At 36.6% G+C, this 23,806-nt stretch overlaps 2 protein-coding genes and 1 long non-coding RNA gene across 6 annotated transcripts in view; 1 reads left to right on the top strand and 2 right to left on the bottom strand.

The window, feature by feature from the left end:
• rell2 (RELT like 2) overlaps positions 1 to 13,660 on the bottom strand; it is a 19,139-nt gene extending 5,479 nt beyond the window's left edge. Inside the window, exons 1-5 of one of the 3 annotated variants that reach the window (XM_005157154.6) lie at positions 13,449 to 13,660; positions 7,239 to 7,437; positions 2,588 to 2,650; positions 2,392 to 2,455; positions 673 to 852 (exon numbers count right to left, since the gene is read on the bottom strand). In XM_005157154.6, the coding sequence (XP_005157211.1) occupies positions 673 to 852; positions 2,392 to 2,455; positions 2,588 to 2,650; positions 7,239 to 7,431 (500 nt within the window). In that variant the 5' untranslated portion in view covers positions 7,432 to 7,437; positions 13,449 to 13,660. Of the gene's footprint in view, positions 1 to 672; positions 853 to 2,391; positions 2,456 to 2,587; positions 2,651 to 7,238; positions 7,527 to 13,448 lie in introns of those variants that run through there. The other 2 variants (XM_068213240.2, NM_001040301.1) reach the window with 2 other exon arrangements.
• LOC141377686 (uncharacterized) lies at positions 13,220 to 18,958 on the top strand. The gene is made up of 2 exons (XR_012390225.1): positions 13,220 to 13,679; positions 17,978 to 18,958. It is a non-coding gene; the product is annotated as an uncharacterized lncRNA (long non-coding RNA).
• Positions 18,812 to 23,806, bottom strand: part of rnf128b (ring finger protein 128b) — an 18,884-nt gene continuing 13,889 nt past the window's right edge. Inside the window, exons 5-7 of one of the 2 annotated variants that reach the window (XM_021481307.3) lie at positions 23,200 to 23,287; positions 22,978 to 23,119; positions 18,812 to 19,857 (exon numbers count right to left, since the gene is read on the bottom strand). In XM_021481307.3, coding sequence (XP_021336982.2) covers positions 19,727 to 19,857; positions 22,978 to 23,119; positions 23,200 to 23,287 — 361 coding nt within the window. In that variant the 3' untranslated portion in view covers positions 18,812 to 19,726. The remainder of the gene's footprint in view (positions 19,858 to 22,977; positions 23,120 to 23,199; positions 23,288 to 23,806) is intronic. The other variant, XM_068213307.2, reaches the window with a different exon arrangement.

Below are 23,806 nucleotides of genomic sequence, written 5' to 3'. Positions count from 1 at the left end.
CATCCAGACCCCTCTCGTCTGGTGAGAAATCTCTGTAGACGGATGCCATTTCATGTCACGTTCAGCCTTATATTCTTAAATGTGAGCAAAATTTGCTGTTTTGTCATCACCTTAAAGGGGTCACACATCAGAAGCGCCATTTCACATTACGCTATAGAGAATCATTCAAACACTAGCTCTAAAGTGATGTTGGTGAATTAGTTACGGTTTCTGATGTCAGCTGCAGATGTGAATGAATGGCGGAAGAAAGTAGTTCCTAAAACAAAAGGGTTTTAGACTCTCTGTGTTTGATTTTCTTTTTTATGTACAAGATTGTGCCGTCGAACTGTTGTATAAACGCAACATCACACGAGTATGGCTGTATATCAGCACTGGTGGGGCGCTAAGGCACTCGGCCGCGCACGCCTCCCACCAGTGCTGATATACAGCCATAGCACACTGCTACTCGTGTGATATTGCTCATATATTAACTGATTATTTACCTCTATGCCTTGAACAAATATGGTTCTCCAGCTAATATTTATTTCTTTTGTCTAATTTCCTTGATAGAAACTTTAGTATCCGAAGAAGATATTGATTAATTAGGTAGTGTTTTGATAAATTAAAAAAAAAAAACACTTTGTCCAGTACTGGTTTAACTGATAATGTAATTCACACAGTTAATAGTCTCACCTGCCCACAGAAAACACAGTCTGCTCTCCTGGCCGGGCTTTGCTTTTGGCCACGCGGCTTCTGCGTCGCGTTTTTAAGATTTGTCCTTGCATGCAGTGAACACAAGAGCTGATTTCACCTCCGAGATGAACTGTGTGGTGGTGAAGGGGAAGACCACCGACACTGTCTTTATGACGCAGCCTGGGTGAAAACAAGATAATTATAAAATAAATTACTTCACTAAAAATGTAAAAATTAAAAAATAAATCACTTCACTAAAAAGCCTGATCTCACGAGAAAACGTATTTTACGTTTTGCCAGTTTAGTGGCAAGTTCGTACGAATTCGTACAAGTTTAGTCGTACGAAATTGTACGATTTTAAAAAGAAGGCGTGGCACCTAACCCCACCCCTAAACCCAACCATCATTGGGGGATGAGCAAATCGTACTAAATTGTACAAATTAGATCGTACGAATTCATACGAATTAGCCTCTAAATCAAAAAGTTACAAATTGCCTTGAGACAGTGTTGGTACGTCAGATGTCATGTCACTTCATGTTAAAACTGCTTCTCCTAGTTTTTCAATGCAGATGTAATTTCTCAAGATAAATTTTCAAACTATCAAGCAGCAAAAAATTCTGTTTTTTACATCCAAAATTGCCAGTAATACTGTTAATTTCACAGCAATTTTTACAGTGTAAATATAGCGTGAATCCATTGACACCAGAAGTCCGATACAATATGTCTATGTATGTCCATAGCTGCTTTTGCATGCAATATATATATATATATATATATATATATATATATATATATATATATATATATATATATATATATATATATATAAAAACTTTGGTAATACTTTATTTTTAAGTCACAATTCATGTCATAAACAAACCTTTAATAAAGACTATTAGCTCGATAGAATGTTAATTAGCTAATTATTAATAATTAACAAGTTGGATTTAGGTTTTGGGTAGGACTAGGGATGTAGAATAAAATCATACTTTATTACTACCAAAAAAATTGTGTTGATATGCGAATCATAGGTACAGTTGAAGTCAGAAATATTAGCCCCCTTGAATTATTAGCCCCCCTGTTTATTTTTCCCCAATTTCTGTCACGGAGAGATTTTTTCCAACAAATTTCTAAACATAATGGTTTTAGTAACTCATTTCTAATAACTGATTTATTTGATCTTTTCCATGATGACAGTAAATAATATTTGAATAGACATTTTTCAAGACACTTCTATACAGCTTAAAGTGACATTTAAAGGCTTAACTAGTTTAATTAGGTTAACTAGGCAGGATAGGGTAATTAGGCAAGTTTTTGTATAACCATGGTTTGTTCAGTAGACTATTGAAAAAAGATATAGCTTAAACGGGCTAATAATTTTGTCCTCAAAATTACATTTAAAAAATGAATAACTAGCCGAAATAAAACAAATAAGACTTTCTCCAGAAGAAAAAATATTATCAGACATAATGTGAAAATTTCCTTAATCTGTTAAACATCATTTGGGAAATATTAAAAAAAAAAAAAAAATCAAAGGGGGGCTAATAATTCTGACTTCAACTATAGATAATAAGCCAGAAGTAATAGCATGAATTGTGACTTAAACTACAGTAGTACTAACTACAACTTTTCAATCCACATGTTAATTAAAATGAGACAAATGTGACCTGAAGGCTGTTTTTTATATTTTTATGACAGTAAATAATTAAATTATTATACCGTGGGTCATAATGCTCACAAACATTTTGGCCAACCAACATCTCTCTGAAGGCCTCCACATTAGCTGGAACACAAAACCATAAGAAAGGTTGTAAGAAACTATTTAAATACATGAAGGATTATAAATAAAATGCAGCTCCATACATTTTATGTCATTGAAATAGATGTAGAATTTAATAATGCACTTTTTCTGTACCTTCATTCTCAATGATACACTTCAGAATTTGTTCCACAGTGTCTTGACTGTCTTCTGATACATCTGGAGGGAAAACAGAGATTTTCAATATTTTTTTAAATAATCTTTGATCATGATTGTACAAAAATGTGTCAATACACTTTTAGTTTGTTCAGTTTAAGGAGATTTGTTTAATGTCAAACCCTGGCTTTGCCCATATGGGTAAATCCTCCATTAGATCAAGATGATGATCAATTTAAATAACTAAATTAATTAAAATTGCCTTTTTGAGTCCTCAAAATTTACTCTCATATATAGCTAGTGAACTAATCATAACATGCAATGTTTAAAGGAACTGTTCACCCCCCCCCCAAAAAAACAAAAAAAAATAACAACATTTTGTTTGTAGTAGAGAATGCTGGAAACCAGTAACCATTGCATAGTAGGAAAAACAAATGTAATGGAGGTCAATGGTAACAGGTTTCCAACATTTTATAATTTAACTTCTTTTGTATTAAAAAATTATTTGGAACAAATCAGGAAAGAGTAAATGATGACATTATTATTATTATTATTATTATTATTATTATTATTATTATTATTATGAGGCGAAGCAGCGGCGCAGTAGGTAGTGCTGTCGCCTTACAGCAAGAAGGTCACTGGGTCGCTGGTTCGAGCCTCGGCTCAGTTGGCGTTTCTGTGTGGAGTTTGCATGTTCTTCTTGCGATCGCGTGGGTTTTCTCCGGGTGCTCCGGTTTCCCCCACAGTCCAAAAACATGCAGTACAGGTGAATTGGCTAGGCAAAATTTTCCGTAGTGTATGAGTGTGTGTGTGTGAATGTGTGCTGCCTAAAAACTTGTTGGATAAGTTGGCGGTTCATTCCGCTGTGGCAACCCCGGATTAATAAAGGGACTAAGCCGACAAGAAAATGAATGAATGGATATTATTGTTATTTGGAGTGGGTGAACTGTCCCTTTAAGCATATAAAGTCTTCCAGTGGTAGTGTCTGTTACATTCAGTTGAACAATGAGGTATTTCCAACCTCACTGGCAAAGGTTATAGTCACAACTTCATTTTAACAATGTTTAATTAAAGTCATAAACAGATTTAGAGTGATCCTCATTCTGTGTCCTCTGTGGGTGAAAAAATGTATTAATAAATCTATTTATCATATAATATCCCAGCTACCCATAAATGTCCGGGGGAAATTCAAAAGGTCAATGGAAAAACTGTGTTTATTTTTGGATCCAATGACAGATTACGTTAACACACGATCTGAGGGATGTCTTGATGTTAAGCCAAGAACCTTGAAGACAAATAACTTCTATGGAACATAGCTACAAAAGTAAAAAGAATTTTAATTTCTCAAATCAGTTATAATATATACAATGCACTTGTTAATTTCTAAAAACTAGATAACACTTCATAATAACTGCACACTTTATCAGGGGTCGCCATAGCGGAATGAACTATCAACTATTCCAGCATATGTTTTACACAGCGTATGCCCTTCCAGGTGCAACCCAGTACTGGGAAACACTTGTACACTCTCACAAGCACACACATTCACCTATAGTGCATGTCTTTGGACTGTGGGGGAAACCTGAAGCACCCGGAGGAAACCCACAACAACATGATGAGAACATGTAAACTATGAAATGGCAACTGGCCTAGCCGGGTCTTGAACCAGTGACCTTCTTGCTGTGAAGCGAAAGTGCTATGTGCTAAGCCACTGTGCCACCTATTAATAATTTCTTAAATAATAAGTCAAATAGTTAGAAGGACATTAACAGACATTAGTAAGCAGTTTATACAGCAGCAAATGCTGTTTTCTTCACTTATTTGTACACGTATAATGTGCTTAATGATTGACTGTTAATAATTATTTGTTAATTACTAAACTATTGCATTATATACAAACCAGTTACTTAGAATTATTTGGTGTTTTATAAGATCATTCAGAATGAGTAAGGAAATGATAAATGAACTTCAAACGAACATTTATATATCTTAGTATTCATTCGTATACTAATAGTTATTCTGTATGTTAATACATGCTTTAGTAACCCACCGGTCCTACAACACCCAACATGGTCTGAGCTCGGATAAAACCGGTGATTCTTTGTATGGGAGTCAGTTGCTAACAAGGAGGCTTAAGACCATGGCCTCTATCGTTTAGCCCTTGAGCACTTTTAGAGGTCAGAGGAGTGAGGTTCACATGCATAGCACTTTGCTAGCTGGCCTCCATTACACTCACCCCCTAAACCTCATTCCCATCCCGGACGAACCCCCACATGTAACCCATTGGTCCTGCTGCACCCAACCCAGTCTGAGTTGAGATCGAACCAGCGACTCTTTGTATAGGAGTCGGTTACTTTAACAAGGAGGCTAAAGACCATAAAGATCACCTCTAGCGTCTGTGAGGTTTAGTTGCATAGCACTTCGCTAGCTGGGCTCTGTTACACTTTATCAACATACATTTCTACAGTTTTGTGAGGACTATTTACAGTTGAAGTCGGAATTATTAGCCCCCCTTTGTTTTCTTTTTATTTTTTAAATATTTCCCAAAGAATGTTTAACAGAGCAAGGAAATTTTTTACAGTATGTCTGATAATATTTTTTCTTCTGGAGAAAGTCTTATTTGTTTTATTTCAGCTAAAATAAACAAAGTTATTAATTTTTCAAACACGATTTTAAGAACAAAATGATAGGCCCATTTAAGATAAAATTTTTTTCGATAGTCTACAGAACAAACCATCATTGTACAATAACTTGCCTAATTACCCTAACCTGCCTAGTTAACCTTATTAACCTAGTTAAGCCTTTAAATGTCACTTAAAGCTGTATAGAAGTGTCTAGAAAAATATCTAATCAAATATTATTTACTGTCATCATGACAAAGATAAAATGAATCGGTTATTAGAGATGAGCAAATAAAACTATTAAGTTTAGAAATGTGTTGAAAAAATCTTCTCTCCGTTTTACAGAAATTAGGTCTATTTATTCAGGGGGCTAATAATTCTGACTTCAACTGTATGTTTTGCTTATATTCTAAACAGAACAAAGGAAATGAACGACAGAGTGGTTCAGAACCAAAAATATTAATTTCAAGATAGAAAAACAAAACTGTTCTTTATCAAAAGAAACTTTATCAAATGAAAAATGAATCTTTGCAATCTTATCCAAAAACAGAATAACTGCACAGTTAAAAAATTCTACTTTTTTGTGTGCATGCAACAAGTTTGATGAAACAACAAGAACATAATAATTTTAACAATATTAAAACACTGTAAAAATGCTGGGCTCCACACAATTCATTAATGTTGTCCTAACACAAATCAATTAAGTTAACTTAACTAATTTAAGTGGACTGAACTTAAAACAGCTAAGTTGTCCCAACCAATATCAAGAATTGTGTTGCTTCAGCTCATTTTAAATAAGGAGTTTAAACAACCATTTTTCTGAGTGAATACACTGTACAAATAACATAATTCCTTCATGTTGTCCCAACTCAAATCAATTGAGTTAATTGTTTTTACAAATTAAGTAGATCGAACATACGCTGTATATAATGCAGGGTTCCACACAATTCATTCATGTTGTCCCAACACAAGGGACTTGTAAGTTAACTTAACAATTTTAACAAATTTATGTGGATTGAACATAAAAAAATGAAGTTGGCCCAATAAAATCTCAAGAATTGTGTTGTTCCAGCTCATTTTAATTAAGTAGTTTGAACAGGCTAATATATATATATATATATATATATATATATATATATTTATTTATTTATTTATTTTTTTGAGTGTAAAATGATTAATTGAGTAAAATGCCACATAATTCCTTTAAGTTGTCTCAACTCAAATCAATTAAGTTAACTTAATTGTTTTTACAAATTTAAGTAGATTGAACATAAAACAATTAAGTTGATTATTTTAAATAAGTAGTTTGAATATTTTTGAGTGTATGATGAAACGTTTCAGTCTTATTCAGTGATGTTTAAACTGTTCAATATTTTCATTTTTAGGTAAGAATGCAAAAAACATATTTTTTATCATTTACTTTTTTAATAATGCAATACTTAATTTAGACATGAAAAAACTATCATAAACAAAAAACACTCTTAAAGCACATTATATATGTTTTTATAAGCCAGGAATACCACAATTTCAGTTTTATTTCTAAACTGCTTACTAATGTCCACTATTGTTAAGTAAATGCTTAACAAATGATGAATTAGCTTTTTGCTAATGCTTCATATATGATTAACAGGGTGCAGTTATTATATTGTTACTCAAATTTATTTTCATTTCATTAGATTTTTTCTTAAGGGTATAGTTCACCCCAAAGTTTCCGTTTGCTTACTATTTACTCAGCCTCAAGTGGTTTTATGTAACCTTTATGAGTTTCTTCCTCCTGTTGAACACTAAAGAGCATATTTTGAAGACAGCTGAAAACCATTAACTTCCATAGTAAGAAAAACAAACACATCAATGAATACAGGTTTCCAGTTTTCTCTAAAATATCTTATCTTGTATTTAACAGAAGAAAGAACGTCAAGCATGTTTAGAACGTGTAAACAGTGTGTAAATTATGGCAGAATTTTCTTTTTTAGGAGAACTATCCCTTTAATACGTATGAATTCGATAAAACAAAGGTTGACATGACTTGCCATCTTGGTCTGCTCCCAGTTTGCCTTCACAGTCTTCTTCATCCTCTTCCAATTCACAGCGGTAGCCCTTCGTCTTCAATAAGTGACAGATTAGAAAACCCAGAAGGCCGGTGATGAAGAAGAAAAAGACAAGGAGGAAGATTGGGTATGTTGGAGGGGGATCATCCACAGTGGGGCTCTCCTGGTCTGTCATACCCCTCTGTCGCTTACAAAGAAGGTTAGAAATCACACAAAAGGGAAAGAGTTACACTATATGGCAGGTAATGGTCACACACAGCCTGAATGGTCTCTCCAGCTTTCAGAATGTTTGTTTTTGTCACGCCATCTGACTCTCTTGGCTCTGAGAGATAATCAGCCACTAAGCTGCATCAGGGCACATTTCATGTTAACAAGTCCCTTTATCTTGTCATCCAGGCATGTGGTGAGAGCAACTCAACCCCTCGACACCCTCTGTTTTTACTCAGCCACTGATAGATACACTTCAACAGCCTGAAAAGTATTTATTATCATAACATTGTTTAACATTTCAGTCTATTCGAGTTATTCTAAAAATCTGCCATAAATACTGTTTATTTTTCAATGTCTCCTTGAGAGAAACCAGACTTATCTAGCGAAGTACATTACTTTAAAGGAAGATCTCACCCAAAATTAAAATTTAGAGTCTTATTTACTCACTCTCAAGTGGTTCTAAGTCTTTATGTCTTTTTTTTCTTCTTCTGTTAAACCTAAATGAATATATTATTGATAAAAGCTGTGAACCATTGACTTCCGTAATTGGAAAAACAAATGTGGAAGTCAATGGTTGCAGGTTTCTTCAATATGTCTTCTATTGGGTTGAGCGGTAGAAAGAACTTAAAGTGGTTTGTTACAATTTTTTGGCTGTTTTGGGTGAACTGTCTCTTTAGGTATGATGGTGATGTTTTTTTTTTGTCAAAACCTTGTTTGTTAAAAACAGTTTGAGAAAATTCCTTTCCTTTAGATTGTTGGGTAAATTCATAGGTTACGTTCAAAAAAAATATTTTCTGTTTGTTCATACTAGAGGAGAGCGGGGCACAGAGTAACACTTTTTTGGTTTTGGCCAAATAATGAACAAAGTAATGGGGTTAGACAAGCCATATTCTGTTTTTACCAACAACACACAAGCCTCTCCGACAAATGAGCACTGAAAAGTATGAACGCCAGACCTATGAATTCTGTGCAGTATGCCAAAAGTGGCAGGAGTAAAAATTGTACTATTTACCCCACCCACAAGTTTTAAAGGGATGGTCCACTACAATAACATATTTTAAACTTTAGTTGATGTGTAATGTAGCTTTGTGAACATAAGCAACATATCTGAATGTAATACACTCAAAGTTCAATGCAAAGGAAGACATTGGCTTTTACAGAGTTAGCTTACATTAGTCTACAGCTAAAAAATTTGGGGACTACAAAAAAATAAGTCCGGGTAAGTGAGATCACAAACGCTTCAGGTTATGTACATTCACCTCACGCACACACCCTGCCCAGCGAAGAGGCGTGGCCAGAGGCACTGTAATGTTAAAGCAGTGAAAGCTTAAATGGCGTCCAAACGCTGCTTTTTCCACAGGGCTTGTTCTGTTTCTTAATTTGGGCTTCCAAAGGACATGGCACAAAGAGAGAAGTGCTTACAATTTAATTAGAGAGAATTATATTTTTAAAAAATATAGCGCTAATATTTGACAAAGGAAAACTTCCAGAATCTCTCCCAGTTCAGTGCTAGATTCGGTTAAAACACCCTCAATTATTAAAAAAAATATTGAGTATAATAAAAATACTTTTATGCTGCAAAAATGGTTTCATCTGCGTTTCTTTTTTCAAAAATTGGCAGGAAGACATGTGCCAACACTGTGGTGAAAACCTTTGAAGCATGGTTAACATCGTTAACCCTGAGCAAAGACCTTAAAACTCTGTGTTACATTTTACCCCGTGTTACATGGTGCCTCCCCTGCTTATTTAAAATAAGTTGAAACCGCACAATTCTTGAGTTTTCTTTGGGACAACTAAATTGTTTTAAGATCAATCAGTTGATTGATCAATTTTTGTCAGAATTAATTTTTTTAAAACTCATTAAAAGCTTTATTATATACAGGAGTGAGTGGGTAATAGAGTATATTTCCTAGACATATCAACCTAGAAAATAGTAACTTTTCTGTTGGTTTTAGTACCCGATGTAACTACAGAGAAGTCTAATTCAATAATTTATGCTAAGCTAAGCTAAGCTATGCTAAAAGTGCTCCTGCCAGAAACATATATCGACTGAATGAATAAAAAAATATAAAAATTCACCTGTTACACTATAAGTGACTTGAATGGGTCTATTTCCCCTAAAAAAAAGTGTGTTTCTTTAACATGTAAAAACACTGCCTGTGAAGTCTGCCAGATGGTATGCTAGTGGCACATATATAACAGCCCTAGCATGTAAACAGTGAAAACCTCTTTGAATGGTATTAGCATGAAGTAAACAAAGAAGTGTGTTTTTATGCCACCTTTCATGGCTCATAGTCTTTCTATAGAAATTGCTGATTCGGTTATGACATTGGATCAACTTACAAATTGTGGCCTCTATTTATAAAAGAGGAAAGCAGGTAAGCATGAGAAAGCTGTTCTGCAGTATGACTCAGCATTCTCATGACCTCTACAACCAACATTCACTGATGACACCGCATGAATTATTCTCATCCTCAAATGATTGAAACCCTACCCTCCACCTCATCATCTATGTGTTTTAGCTCAGCCTATGTCTTTTTATACAGTAATTTACTCATTAACACAATATAAAATAAACTAATGTGTACAAATCCTGTCTGCAGGAATCTAATTCCCCAAATTGTTTATGTAAACAAATTTTTTAAAGCAGTACAGCTAATTAGCTAGTGATGGTGAGATGTATATTCAACAACAAATACAGGAATTACTGATTTTCAAGCAATCCTTCTTCCATTACCATTTATCGAGAAGCAATCATAAACTGATATACTTGCAGGATTCATATTTCTGATAAACTAGTACTGAATGTACTAAAGGTACACTCAAAATAAGGATTTCACAGTTTGTTCAAATGACTTATTTAAAATGAGCTGAAACAACATAATTCTTGGGATGTTTACAACTTAATTGTCTTATGTTTAATCCATTTAAATTCATGAAGTTAACTTAATGGGTTTGTGCTGGGACAACATGAATGAATTGTGCATAACCCTGAATTTTTTGCAGTGTACAATAGATGTCAGAAAAAAACTGCACTAAACTTATCACAGTACAGCCAATAAATATCCTGAGGAACATTCACATGCAATGTATTGTATATGGTCTACTAATCTGTACACTTAAAAAAAAAGATGGGTTATTTCACTACAAATAAATTTAAATAAAATATGGACAAACCCAAATGGTAGATTAAATAAGGTTTTATAATCAATTTAATTTAATTAAATAAACTAAATCAGGACGAAGCAGTGGCGCAGTAGGTAGTCCTGTCGCCTCACAGCAAGAAGGTCGCTGGTTCGAGCCTCGGCTCAGCTGGCGTTTCTGTGTGGAGTTTGCATGGTCTCCCTGCGTTCGCGTGGCTTACAGGTGATTTGGGTAGGCTAAATTGTCTGTAGTGAATGAGTGTGTGTGTGGATGTTTCCCAGAGATGGGTTGCGGCTGGAAGGGTATCTGCTGTGTAAAAACTTGCTGGATAAGTTGGCGGTTCATTCCGCTGTGACGACCCCGGATTAATAAAGGGACTAAGCCAACAAGAAAATGAATGAATGAATAAACCAGCAATCGGTTTAGTTAACAAATAATAACAATTAACAATAAATAACAATTAGTGAAATTAATTTGTGTTGGGACAACATGAAGGAATTGTGTGGAACCCAGCATTTTTACCCAAACATATACCTAAAGTTAGGGCTGCACAATATATCGTTTCAGCGTCGATATCGCAATGTGCGAGTACGCAATAATCACATTGCAGGAATTTGCAATGTAGTTAAGATTATAGTTATATAACAACATACTGGAGTAAAATCATATTTTAACCTTAGAGTGAAAGATTATTATTTGCATGTGTTTTTAACACATTATTATTAGCAAATTACTGCCATTTGGGCACAATAAATAAAACGTTTGTAGCTTAAAGATACATTTTTCATTCATTCATTCATTTTCAGCTTAGTCCCTTTATTAATCTGGGGTCACCACAGCGGAATGAACCGCCAACTTATCCAGCATATGTTATACGTAGCGGATGCCCTTCCAGCTGCAACCCATCTTTGGAAATATCCAAACACATCCATACAATACGGACAATTTAGCCTACCCAATTCACCTGTACTGCATGTGTTTGGACTGTGGGGGAAACCAGAGTACCCGGTGTCACCCACGGGAATGCAGGGAGAACATGCAAACTCCACACAGAAACGCCAGCTGACCCAGCCAAGTCTCGAACCAGCGACCTTCCTTGCTGTTAGGCAACCTACTGCGCCACTGCATCGCCAAGATTCATTATACATTATATAATTATATATTGAATTAAAACAATAGTGTTATTATTATTTTTTTTATACAGTGATTATTTAATTTCTGCTTCTGAATATTGTTTGACTTTCCAAAAAATCATAAATCATTTTTTATTTGCATATTTTCTCTGTTGTCTTTAACTTTGCTTGTCATTATTTAAATGATATTTTATGCAGATGTGCTTCCCTGCAGAATAATCCCAATCTATCTAAAACTATGAAGTCTTCACGAGCTATTTAAGTCATTTGCTGAAATTGTGCTTATATCGCCATAAACACTCACTGGCCACATTATTAGGTACACCTGTCTAACTGCCAATCACATGGCAGCAACTCGATGCATTTAGCCATGTAGACATGGTCAAGCCTATCTGTTGCAGTTCTGCAGTTCAGAATAGGAAAGAAAAGTTATTAAAGTGTCTTTGAATGTAGCATGGTTGTTGGTGCCAGACAGGCTGGTCTGAGTATTTCAGAAACTGCTGATCTACTAGGATTTTCACGCACAACTATCTCTAGTGTTTACAGAGAATGGTCTGAAAAGAGAAACTATCCAGCGAGTGACAGTTCTGTGGGCACAAATGCCTTGATGCTAGAGGTCAGAGGAGAATGGCCAGACTGGTTCGAGCGGCTAGAAAGACAACAATAACTCAAATAACCACTCGTTACAACCGAGGTATGCAGAAGAGGATCTCTGAACACACAACACGTACAACCTTGAGGCAGATGGGCTACAGCAGCAGCAGCGTGGGGGATATTTTCTTGACACACTTTGGGCCAATTAGTACCAATTGAGCATAGTATCAGTGCTGCAGCCTATCTGAGTATTGTTTTTGACCATGTCCATCCCTTTATGACCACAGTATACCCATCTTCTAATGGCTACTTCCAGCAGGATAACGCGCCATGTCATAAAGCGTCAATCATCTCAGACTGGTTACTTAAACATGACAATAAGTCATGTTAATTCTGTACTCAAATGGCCTCCACAGTCACCAGATCTCAATCCAATAGAGGACATCCAACGAAGTAGCTGGCAAGTGTATATCGCAGTGAATAATACTATTGCAATGTCAGTTTTTTTTTTTCCGTGTGTCGTGCAGCCCTACCCAAAATAACCCAGCATTTTTAGGGTGTACATATTTGTTGTAGTTATAAAAACAAAAACAGAAATAAACTCAAAGTACTTTACAATGTTTATTATGACTTGAGAGCACGTCCCACCTTCATAGACTTTGCTGTCTATGATTTAATTAAAAAATGCCATCGAGTCTACTTCTGTCACGCCATAAAAACGCATTCTGCGCTTTGTGATCCTTTGCTGGTTCCCACATAGAGATGCTTTTGTCTACGCTCATTTCCAGACTCGTGCCAAGTTAAAAATAGTTCAGGCAAGAGTTGCATTCCGTTGGGTCCCTCGAGGTAAACGTAAGAATGAATCCTGTGTGAACTGCTGCTGGTGCGCTCGATTCATCCCGTAACACAATCACTGCAACATTCCTCGTTTGTTAATATCAATATTACTTGTACGGTGCAATCGCGGTGTCATTTAACCCAAGTGTCTTTCATACCACGCTACATTTCCTAGGCCTAATAACCTTTAAAATGAAGTAAAGTCACCGACCACATGCAGTAAAACTGTTGGAAAACATCAACATTAATAATGGCATAATTCTGAGGGACTCACCGAAGCTTTTAACGATCAGGAGAAAAGCTTGTTGTCGGATGTTTTCAGCATGGCATTGAGGACGAAACAGCAGCAGCATCAGCAGCTGGACTGAAGAGCTGCAGTCCGCTACATATTTAAAGGCAGATGACAGCGAATAGCTTTTTTGTCTACTGGAGTCTGGAACAGCTGTCTGTCTATGACTCTGTTTGGAGAAGGTCTTTCACTTTTGCAGAGATGGAAAGATTAAAGGTGCAGTAACCTAATTGTATTTAACGGGCTTATTATTTCTATAGATTAAATATAAACTTAAGACATCCTCATTTTTGCATTGTAAACAGCTGAGTGAAGTCATTGAGTTAAAAAACTGTTATTATAAAATTAAGACATATCTTATATTCAACTTTATAAAAAGATAAATAATAATAGTTTAACTGAATATAATCATACAACATCAAATAATACTAACTTATTTTTTTTCCAATGACAATTGGTGCTTTTGCTTACTATTCAATTATATAACAACTAGATGATCAAAAACATCCCATTTAATTTAACTCATCATTATGTGACATTTATTGAAATGTAACAAATTAGCCAATATCAAGGGCAGTTTTCTTCATGAGAAAACCAAATGACTGACTTATCCAGACTTTAACTTCTATTAACTAAATTAAATGCCACGATAGGTCTACAAGTTCTCAATTCTGTCAGCAGAGGGCATCCTCGCCCTAAACTTTAAGCATCTTCCCCGCTGCTTCTACTGTTACATTTGTTTGGGCAGCCTCAGTGCTACCAACTTAGCAACTTTTCATACTGATCTAGCAACATTTATTTTTCAAAAAAAAAAAAACCTGGCAACAAATGAAATAGTGAATCAAAATTAGTGAATCAAAATTAATTAATTAATTTTTGTTTTGGCTTAGTCCTTTTGTTATTCTGGGGTTGCCACAGCGGAATGAACCGCCAACTTATCTAGCACATGTTTTATGCAGCGGATGCCTATCCAGCTGCAACCCATCACTGGGAAACACTTATACACTCTCATTCACACACATACACTACGGACAAACATGCAAACTTCAACTAACCCAGCTGAGGCTCGAACCAGCGACCTTCTTGCTGTGAGGCGACAGCACTACCTACTGCGCCACCGCATCGCCTTGTTGCAAATTTATTAAAAATAAAAAAACCTGGAAAATCACATGTACATAATTATTCACAGCCTGTGTTTTGAGCTCAGGTACATTCTGTTTCCACTGATTATTTTTGAGATGTTTCAGCAGCTTAATTGGAGTTCACCTGTGGTAAATTCAGTTGATTGGACATGATTTGAAAAGGCATACACCTGTCTATATAAGGTCCCAGGGTTGACAGTGCATGTCAAAGCACAAACCAAGCATGAAGACAAAGAATTTTCTGTAGATCTCAGAGACAGTATTGTCTCCAGGCACAAGGCTGGAAAAAGGTTACAGAGAAATTTCTGCTGCTCTGAAAGTTCCGATTCCACACAGTGGCCTCCATCATCCATGAGTGGAAGATGTTTGGAATTTAGAGCTGGCCAGCCATCTAAGCTGAGTGATCGGGGGAGAAGGACCTTAGTCAGGGGGGTGATCAATAACCCGATGGTCACTCTGTCTGAGCTCTAGTGTTCTTCTGTAGAGAGAGGAGAACCTTACAGAAGGACAACCATCTGTGCAGCAATCCACCAATCAGGCCTGTATGGTAGAGTGGCCAGACGGAAGCCACTCACCACCTGGAATTTGCCAAAAGGCACCTGAAGGACTCTCAGACCATTAGAAACAAAATACTCTCGTCTGATGAGACTAAAATTTAACTCTTTGGTGTGAATGCCAGGCGTTATGTTTGGAGAAAACCAGGCACCACTCATCACCAGGCTGATACCATTCCAGCTGCTGTGGGGATGTTTTTCAGCAGCAGGAACTGGAAGATTAGTCAGGATAGAGGGAAAGATGAATGCAGCAATGTAAAGAGACATCCTGAAAGAAAACCTGCTTCAGAGTGTTCTTGACCTCAGACTGGAGTGACGATTTGACAATGACCCAAAGCACACCAACAAAATATAAATGGAGTTGCTTCACCACACCATGGTGAATGTCCTTGAGTGGCTCAGCCAGAGCCCAGACTGAAATCCTATTGAACATCTCTGGAGAGATCTAAAAACTGCCTCTACACCATTGTTTCCCATCCAACCTGATAGAGCTTGAGAGGTACTGCAAAGAGGAATGGGCAAAAATTCCCCAAGACAGGTGTGCCAAGCTTGTGGTGTCATATTCAAAAAGACTTGAGGCTGTAATTGCTGCCAAAGGTGCATCAACAAAGTACTGAGCAAAGGCTGTGAATACTGATGTACATGTGATTTCAGGTTTTTTATTTTTAATAAATTTGCAACAATTTCAAAAAATCTTTTTTACATTGTCATTATGGGTATTGTGTGTAGAATTCTGAGGAAATAAATGAATTTAATCCATTGTGGAATAAGGCTGTAATATAAACAAATGTGAAAAAAGTGAAGCGCTATGAATACTTTCCGGATGCACTGAATGTAATTACCTGCATGTTTATGTGAATTTATTTGTACACTACACTTTTTTTTTTTTTTTACACAGTTTCAATCTCTCTCTCTGCCTTGGACTGGTTTTGCTGTTTATTCTGATGTATCCCTTGCCCAAAAAGTATCGACACAATATCTAAGTTACCCCTGAGCACTTTTTGTTAGTTTTTGGATCAGTAAATGTGATTGCAATATATATATATATATATATATATATATATATATATATAGAGAGAGAGAGAGAGAGAGAGAGAGAGTTCTTGTGTCTGGGCAAATCCTCAAAACCATCACATTACAGTACAACAGAAATAAACATATAACAATTGTAGTGTTTTACAGAGCTTCATAAAGTATTTATAGCAACAGCAGGATCATTTGTTTCACTTGAACATATTAGTTAATCAACCTGTAAATTTATTAGCTTTATGTAAAAATACAAACATAGAGTTTCCCATTAATAAGTACAAGTATAATATCAATTACAGATCAGGGGTGCTTTCTCCCCAAAATAGCCAACTGTAGTTTTAAATTCCATTATTACAAGAACAGTTTTACATCAATTTACAGTTTCCTGGATCCATTGTTTCAATAAACATTACAGCTCTTCTGGTTAGAAGAATACATTCTTCTTTATTTGACATTTTTTTGAACACCTTCATGCTGTAAAAAAAAATATATGATCAATTATTCCTGAAAGCATATGCTTTTAGTTCATTGTAACTTATTAAACTAAGTTAATCATGTTCTAACTTAATTCTACAATTTACGTGAGCGTAATTTACAATTTACGATTTATGTCAGTTTAACATGAGTTCAATGGACTCATAAGGTTAATTTGATTCAGTTTAAGAATTTAAGGCAACCAGAATTGTTTTACAGTGTACTAAACATTATTTGTAGAACATCTGGCACCCAATAATCACAACCTTTATGCTTGCAATAATAAAAAGCCCAGACGAAAATCCCAGTTTAAATTTAAATTCTGCCTATTTAAACCTTTTTTGACAATCTATAATGTGCCATGGCAAATTGTGAACATCAATCCTACTGGTTAAAAAAAACAGTCCAACATAATAAAATGGAAAACACCTCATGTAATCACTCAATTGTTCTGACTGCATGTTATTTAACAGCTTGTAAATAATGTACAAATGCATCACTTTTACCTCAGAAAAGCCATCAAAAGTCCAAGAGCAGTTCAACATGGAATGGGGAAGTGCGACCGTCTTAACTTAAAACTCCAATGAATTGGTGGTCCAAGATGATGGAATGGCAATGAATCAGCATAGCGGCAGAATCAAAAAAGGACTAACGTTATTTCTGAAAATGAAAAACAAGTGGCTCAGAAGAAGGTCATCTATGGAGACTACTGTGTTTATTTGGCCATCCTAAAACTCTGCATTTATAATGCCTCTTAGTCCCTGACATGAGGTTTGTTCGTGCTGACCCACACTAGCCTGCAACTTACAGGCAAGATCTGCTGTTTGCAGGCACAGAAGCAGGAGCCCGGACTACAAAATTTCACTTGCTGTAAAACTTTTCCTCTGAAAAAAATAAATTACATAGTCTTCATATATATATATATATATATATATATATATATATATATATATATATATATATATATATATATATGAAGACGATGTAATTTTATTTTATTTTATTAATATAGAATGTTTTTTTTTCAAACATTTGTTCTTATCAATAAGAACATATTTTGATATATTTATTCAAGATAAAGTTTGGTTAATAAATAAACGAGTAATAAATAAATAAATTACTGATTAAACCATGTAGCACATGTCATACTTTTCGTCACAGACTCTGACCAATTAGAATAAAGTGTGTTGTCATGAAAGTCTTTCACAGCCAATTTTGAGCAACTGCAGCATCTGACCTGAGCACCTGCTCTCGTTTTGCTCTCACAGTACATTGTGGGACTAAATGTCTAACCAGAATGCATTGCTTTTTTCAGGTGGCAGCCGATTCTTGTGATGCTGTGTGAAGTCGAACAAGCCAACCATCTTTTGCAGGTACAAAGTGAAAACCTTAATGGCGGACGGCAGCTTCTCACTCATGGCTCTCAATGCTAAAGAGGGACAAATCGTCATGAATGGGTGGGGGCTTTCCCCCTCTGATGAAATGTACAAATGGAAAACGTCCATTAAAATGTGGATTTATAGTAACAAATAGCACCAAGGTGCTCACGGCGACCTGAGTTCGATTCCTGGCTCAAGGTCCTTTGCCAATCCTTTCCCTATCTCTGCTCCCCACACTTTCCTGTCTGTAAAATTTTCACTGTCCTATCCAAATAGCGGTGAAAACCCCTAAAAATAATTATAAAAAAATGTGGATTATAAAAACAGAATTAATTATTTTTTACCATTAGAGACTGGATGTATTCACACAGTTGTCACTGTTGCCTAAACCCCTTATGAAAATGAAAACAAAGTAGGTGGCCTTTAAAACTGATTCACAATAAACAATAAGTGAAGTTTTATAAGCTAACTTTGAGAGGAGCACGTGATATGATTGATCACAGCTGGCCTCTCATCCGTAATCAGTAATAATCCAATTAGATTGATTCAAGCTTAGAATAAATAGACTGATTTCGCCCTATTGCCTTATCTTCGTTTTGGAAGAATCCCCCCTTCCACCCCATCTCTTCCTTTTCCTCAGATAACGTGCACGAGCACTGATTTGCCTGTGATTTCAGGCATTTGTCTGCAATTTCTCAAAACGTGTCACCGAGCCAAAATCGGAGCTAAAATCATGCAGTCTGAACTCGGCATTAAAGGGAATGGAAGAGGACACTCTGATTGGTTTATTCTCAAAACACACCCATAACTCATTAAGAGAATAAGTACAACCCTGTTAGACCATGTGGCGCAGCACAAAGCCTATTTATCCATCCTTAAAATAGCAAAAGTGGATTCGGACACACCCTTAATGCTTTTGCGCCATACGCTTTAGCATTCTCTTCTTCCTTGACACAACTTTTCTCACTTCTGGTCACATGGCTTTAGGGCGGGACTATCAGCGCATGCCTCATTTCTATGAAGCAGTGCTTTGTATATGATACTAATCCATCTGTAAAACTTAGCTCCTCTTTCTTATCCTGAAAACCTTTTGCTTCAGAGGGAGCTCAGCTGACTGTGATTCCTTAAAATCTAAGTGCAAAAAGCATTTAAAGCTTCCTCCATTTTGTTAGCAACTTAGCTTGCTGTGAGCAGCCATCTTCAAATGATCTAATCAGTAGCCAGAGAGCAAAATCATGCACTGCCCTACATTTTTTCTCATTTTAGAAACCATTTCAATTGGATGTATGTCAAGATAGGGGGAAAGGACGATCTTAACTTCCATTTCATGCTGACTTTACACATCTTAATTTTGTTTTTCCTATTTTTCATCCTTTTAAATGTCCTTCTATTTCATAGATGTTGCTGTTTCAGATATTCAGATGCCATGCAGAGGCTTTCAGGGGGCTTGTGCAGAATTGAAGAGCAGGGCAGAACATGTCAAGAACTGATGAGCGGGGCAGAACATGTCAAGAACTGAAGATCAGGGTGGTGGTGGTTGTAAATCGCGGGGCCACTTCTGTTCACTTTGGAAGGGCACTTTATATCACAGACTAAAAAGGGCAGGTTGAGCCCTATGTGTGCAGTGCCTGTTCAGATGTCAAAATATGTAAATATTCAAATATATATTATGTCACAGTTTAGTATTAAAGTTGTTGGTTGATGTTCTGATGCTCGATTATCTCTGGTTCCTCTTCAAATCCTGGGTTATCATAAATGTGTTGAGTGTGAATGTCCAGGTTGCAGTTCACAGTGTCGGATGTATGTCCAGCTGCTGCTGTCGATAAAAAAAAAACATGGTTAACCATAAGTCATAACTATACACCATGGCATGCATAGATTATTCCAGCATAACAATGATAGGATGGCAAAACCGTATTTTACACTTTGTGAAGTTTATTTATAAGCTAATTTCAAGAGGACCATGTGCTTATGATTGAACCAAGCGTCAACCTCCCGCTCTCCCTCAGGAAGCCAATACGAAAGTAACTAAAATTGCAATTCATCCGAAATTCCGCTAGTCGTGGCTGCTCCTGGCTCCAAAATAGAGCAAATTTCAATTGAGCCCACTGTTAGAATGGCCAACTTTACAGCAGAAAAAAAGAGGTTTACAGCCTGATACAAAAAAAGATTTTGGTTAATACAGCTAATATTTCCCTTCATGACAACTGTGAGGGGGGTGAATTTTTTTAGAACTCATCCGTTTCCTTTATATTAAGTTATATTAGGTTTGCATAATTAAGGGCGTGGCCACTTGAGTGACAGCTAGGTCTCGTTGGTCGCCGTCACGTCACCTCAGCTGAATCCTGCAGATTAGCCACTGAACTTGGCATATTTATCGTATTTCTGTGTTGTTTTATGTGGCTTTACACCGTCAACTGCCTTTTGGACTTGTTTCCTACAATTATTAGATGGCATGGCATGCTGAGTGCACTTAATTGTGCTCACAAACCATTCATGTGGCCTCCGTTTCCCATGTGAGTAAAGTTATATACTATATACCATCTTTATACATGTATTTGTTTTATTTAAGATCATTTATCGTTTATGTTTATATTTAGAGCTGTAATGCACTCCAGAATCTGACGAATTGATTAGCTGTAGGCTCTAGAACAGTCCTCTGAAGCGTTGTCATACAGTGTTATGCTGGATTTCATCAATAGTCTTACATTAACTAACACAGACTATATCTGAAGTGTTTGGAAGTAATTCGCGTTTTCCTCCTGTTGAAAAACGTCACAAGAACAATGTTTAGTGGCTCAATGTATTACAGCAGTGTTTTTAAAAGTCTAAACACTTTATTGATATAGTATACAACCAAGCACAAGTGGTCAGAACACAAACGAGTCACAGGTGATAAAGTATTAAGCGTTCTCCCAAAGTACAGTGTGTCTGAGCCAGGTCCAGGCAAAATGCCAGCACGTGTCTGTAGCTCCGCTCACTCTCCGCCTCTTTGCCCTTGTTTGGTATCCCGCCGTGGGTGTGATGACGCGCGAACAAAAAGGCGACGGTTGGCCGCGCCTATTTGTGGCTTCTTTTGCGCTCTTTAGAAACCTATGGGTGACGTCACGGACACTACGTCCATATATTTTACAGTCTATGGATTGAACACAGCTGGTCATTCATTACCCAATTCATGATTCACCAATCAGACGTTTCCTAAGTCATTATAAATACCCTAAGTTCCATATCACAGCCATCTTCGTTAGCACTGTTGTCTTACAGCAAGAACGTCACTGATTTTAGTGCTAACCAAGCAAGCAGACGTTTCTGTGCAGAAGTTAAACGTTCTCCCTGTGTTCACGTGAGTTTCCCGGTTTCTCCCACTGCCCAAAAACCTGTAACTTAAGTTAACTGACTAATGTAAATCTGCACCATAGACATGCTTTTAGTAAGTAGTTATCTCTTAAGAGCAACCCATTTCTGTTCATTAGCTACTACGGAAGGGGAGTTTCGAAATCTACCTGAGCTCAAACTCTCCTCTCGCCCTGCAATGGGAGGGAGCCCTGGGCTAATATAAGAAGGGCGGCACAGTGGCGCAGTGGGTAGCGCTATCGCCTCACAGCAAGAAGGTGGCTGATTTGAGTCCCGGCTGGGTCAGTTGGCATTTCTGTGTGGAGTTTGCATGTTCCTTGTATGAGTTTACTCCGGATGCTCCGGCTTCCCCCAGTCCCACAGATGTTAAAAATTGATTTGTTGGCCATGTAGGTTTGACCCACATTTAAAATACATTTAAATTATTATCAAATAAAGAAAAAGCACACCTATAGCACGCCTAAAGAGAAATGATTCATGGGTTTATCAATTCCATTGCAGTCATGACACACCAGCATATCTGGCCCAGTTCAGGCTCAGTTATGGGTTATAAACTTGGCTGACGCTTGACCCACATATGGTCCATGTTTGACCCTTGTCTGGAAGCCAGACTTGGTACAGTCATGTACCGTAATTCAATGTGGCATGTGAGCCAAGCAAAAGCTGACTGAGTGAGCCAGAGCTGGGACAGAGATAATTTGCTTTGTGGGTAGACTTGATATAGCTCGGTCAAAAAACTGTGTTGCTTCCAATGTCCTAAGCTGCAATCTGACCTAAAGTACAAACTAATGACATCATGTCGTATTACTGTCGGAAGAAAAAATAAATAAATAAATAAATAAAAATTAAAGTTCTTAAATTGTATTAATTATTAAATTATGCATTTTAGATAATAGAATCATTATGAATTTTTTAAACTTTCGCCATGTTTAACCATTTTAACTAAATTATTATCACAAATTAATTATGCATAACTGGCTCTTAGGGTGAGGCAGTGGCGCAGTTGGTAGTGCTATCGCCTCACAGCAAGAAGGTCGCTGGGTTGCTGGTTGGAACCTTGCCTCAGTTGGCGTTTCTGTGTGGAGTTTGCATGTTCTCCCTGCCTTCTTGTGGGTTTCCTCCGGGTGCTCAGGTTTCCCCCACAGTCCAAAGACATGCGGTACAGGTGAATTGGGTAGGCTAAATTGTCTGTGGTGTATGAGTGTGTGTGGATGTTTCCCAGAGATGAGTTGCGGCTGGAAGGGCATCCGCTGAGTAAAAACTTGCTGGATAAGTTGGCGGTTCATTCCACTGTGGCGACCCTGAATTAATAAATGGACTAAGCTGACAAGAAAATGAATGAATGAATGAACTGGCTCTTACATGCATAGTAGGTTAAACAAATACTATAAAAATAAATGGTTATGAGTTTCTACTAATTTTCAAAAAATTTATTTTGTGTCCAACCGAAGAAAGTAAAACATGTAAGGGTGAGTAAACAACAACAAAAAAAAGTAGTTTTGGAGGTATTATCACTTTAATACCCACAAACATGAATGAAAAATTTTAAGCACCAAATGGTTTTTTTTTAGACTTTACTTACTTTCTTCAGTTTGGATGTTTGATTGTAATGTGCTGCGTTGATCTGCTGATGTTATTGTAGCTAAACAGAATGTATCATTTGAGGAAGATGATGAAGAAGAGGATGATGATGGTGAAGGCTGGTCATAGCTATCCTCCTCAATCTAAACATATAAAGAAACAAAGAACCCATGTTACATAATATCATTCATGACTACATCTGCTGATCTGCTTGCAAACTAACCGAGGATTTGAGGATGTTATATTTGCACATAGGACAGGTGGGGTGTTCCAAAAGCCATGGCTCAATACATTTCTTATGGTATAAATGCCTAGAAAACAAGAGAGAATAGAGTTAATTTTATTCTTATTAAAAGCAAACCAAAATATAATGCATCAAAACTCATATAGTTTTGAATGGGAAAAATGTAATTTAATAATAAGTGTAATAAGGACTAATGTGGTCAAGTAAAGGAGCCAGCACAGGCTATTGATGATTCTCCAGGGGAGGAGCTTTATCCAGACGACTGTAGCTTTAATGTTATGTCTGGCATCGTCAAAAATGACAGAATCTCAGCGAATACTTGCCTGACATTTATGAGAAATATATTCACATAAAGCTTACAATCTCTGCTTTTAAAAGAACCAACGACACTTGAAAACAAATGTTCTATGGCTTCCCTGCTGAAAAATCCAGCTTAAACCAGCCTAAGCTGGTAACCAGCCTGGTTTTAGAGGGGTTTTGGCCATTTTCAGGCTGGTTTCCAGCCATTTCCAGCCTGGTCTTGACCAGCTAAATCCAGCTAAAACCAGCTTGACCAGCCTGGTTTAAGCTGGACATAGCTGGTATT

The sequence above is a fragment of the Danio rerio genome, chromosome 14 (genome assembly GCF_049306965.1).
Source record: "Danio rerio strain Tuebingen ecotype United States chromosome 14, GRCz12tu, whole genome shotgun sequence".
NCBI classification, from domain to species: Eukaryota; Metazoa; Chordata; class Actinopteri; order Cypriniformes; family Danionidae; genus Danio; species Danio rerio.
This window is presented reverse-complemented; position numbering and strand designations above follow the sequence as displayed.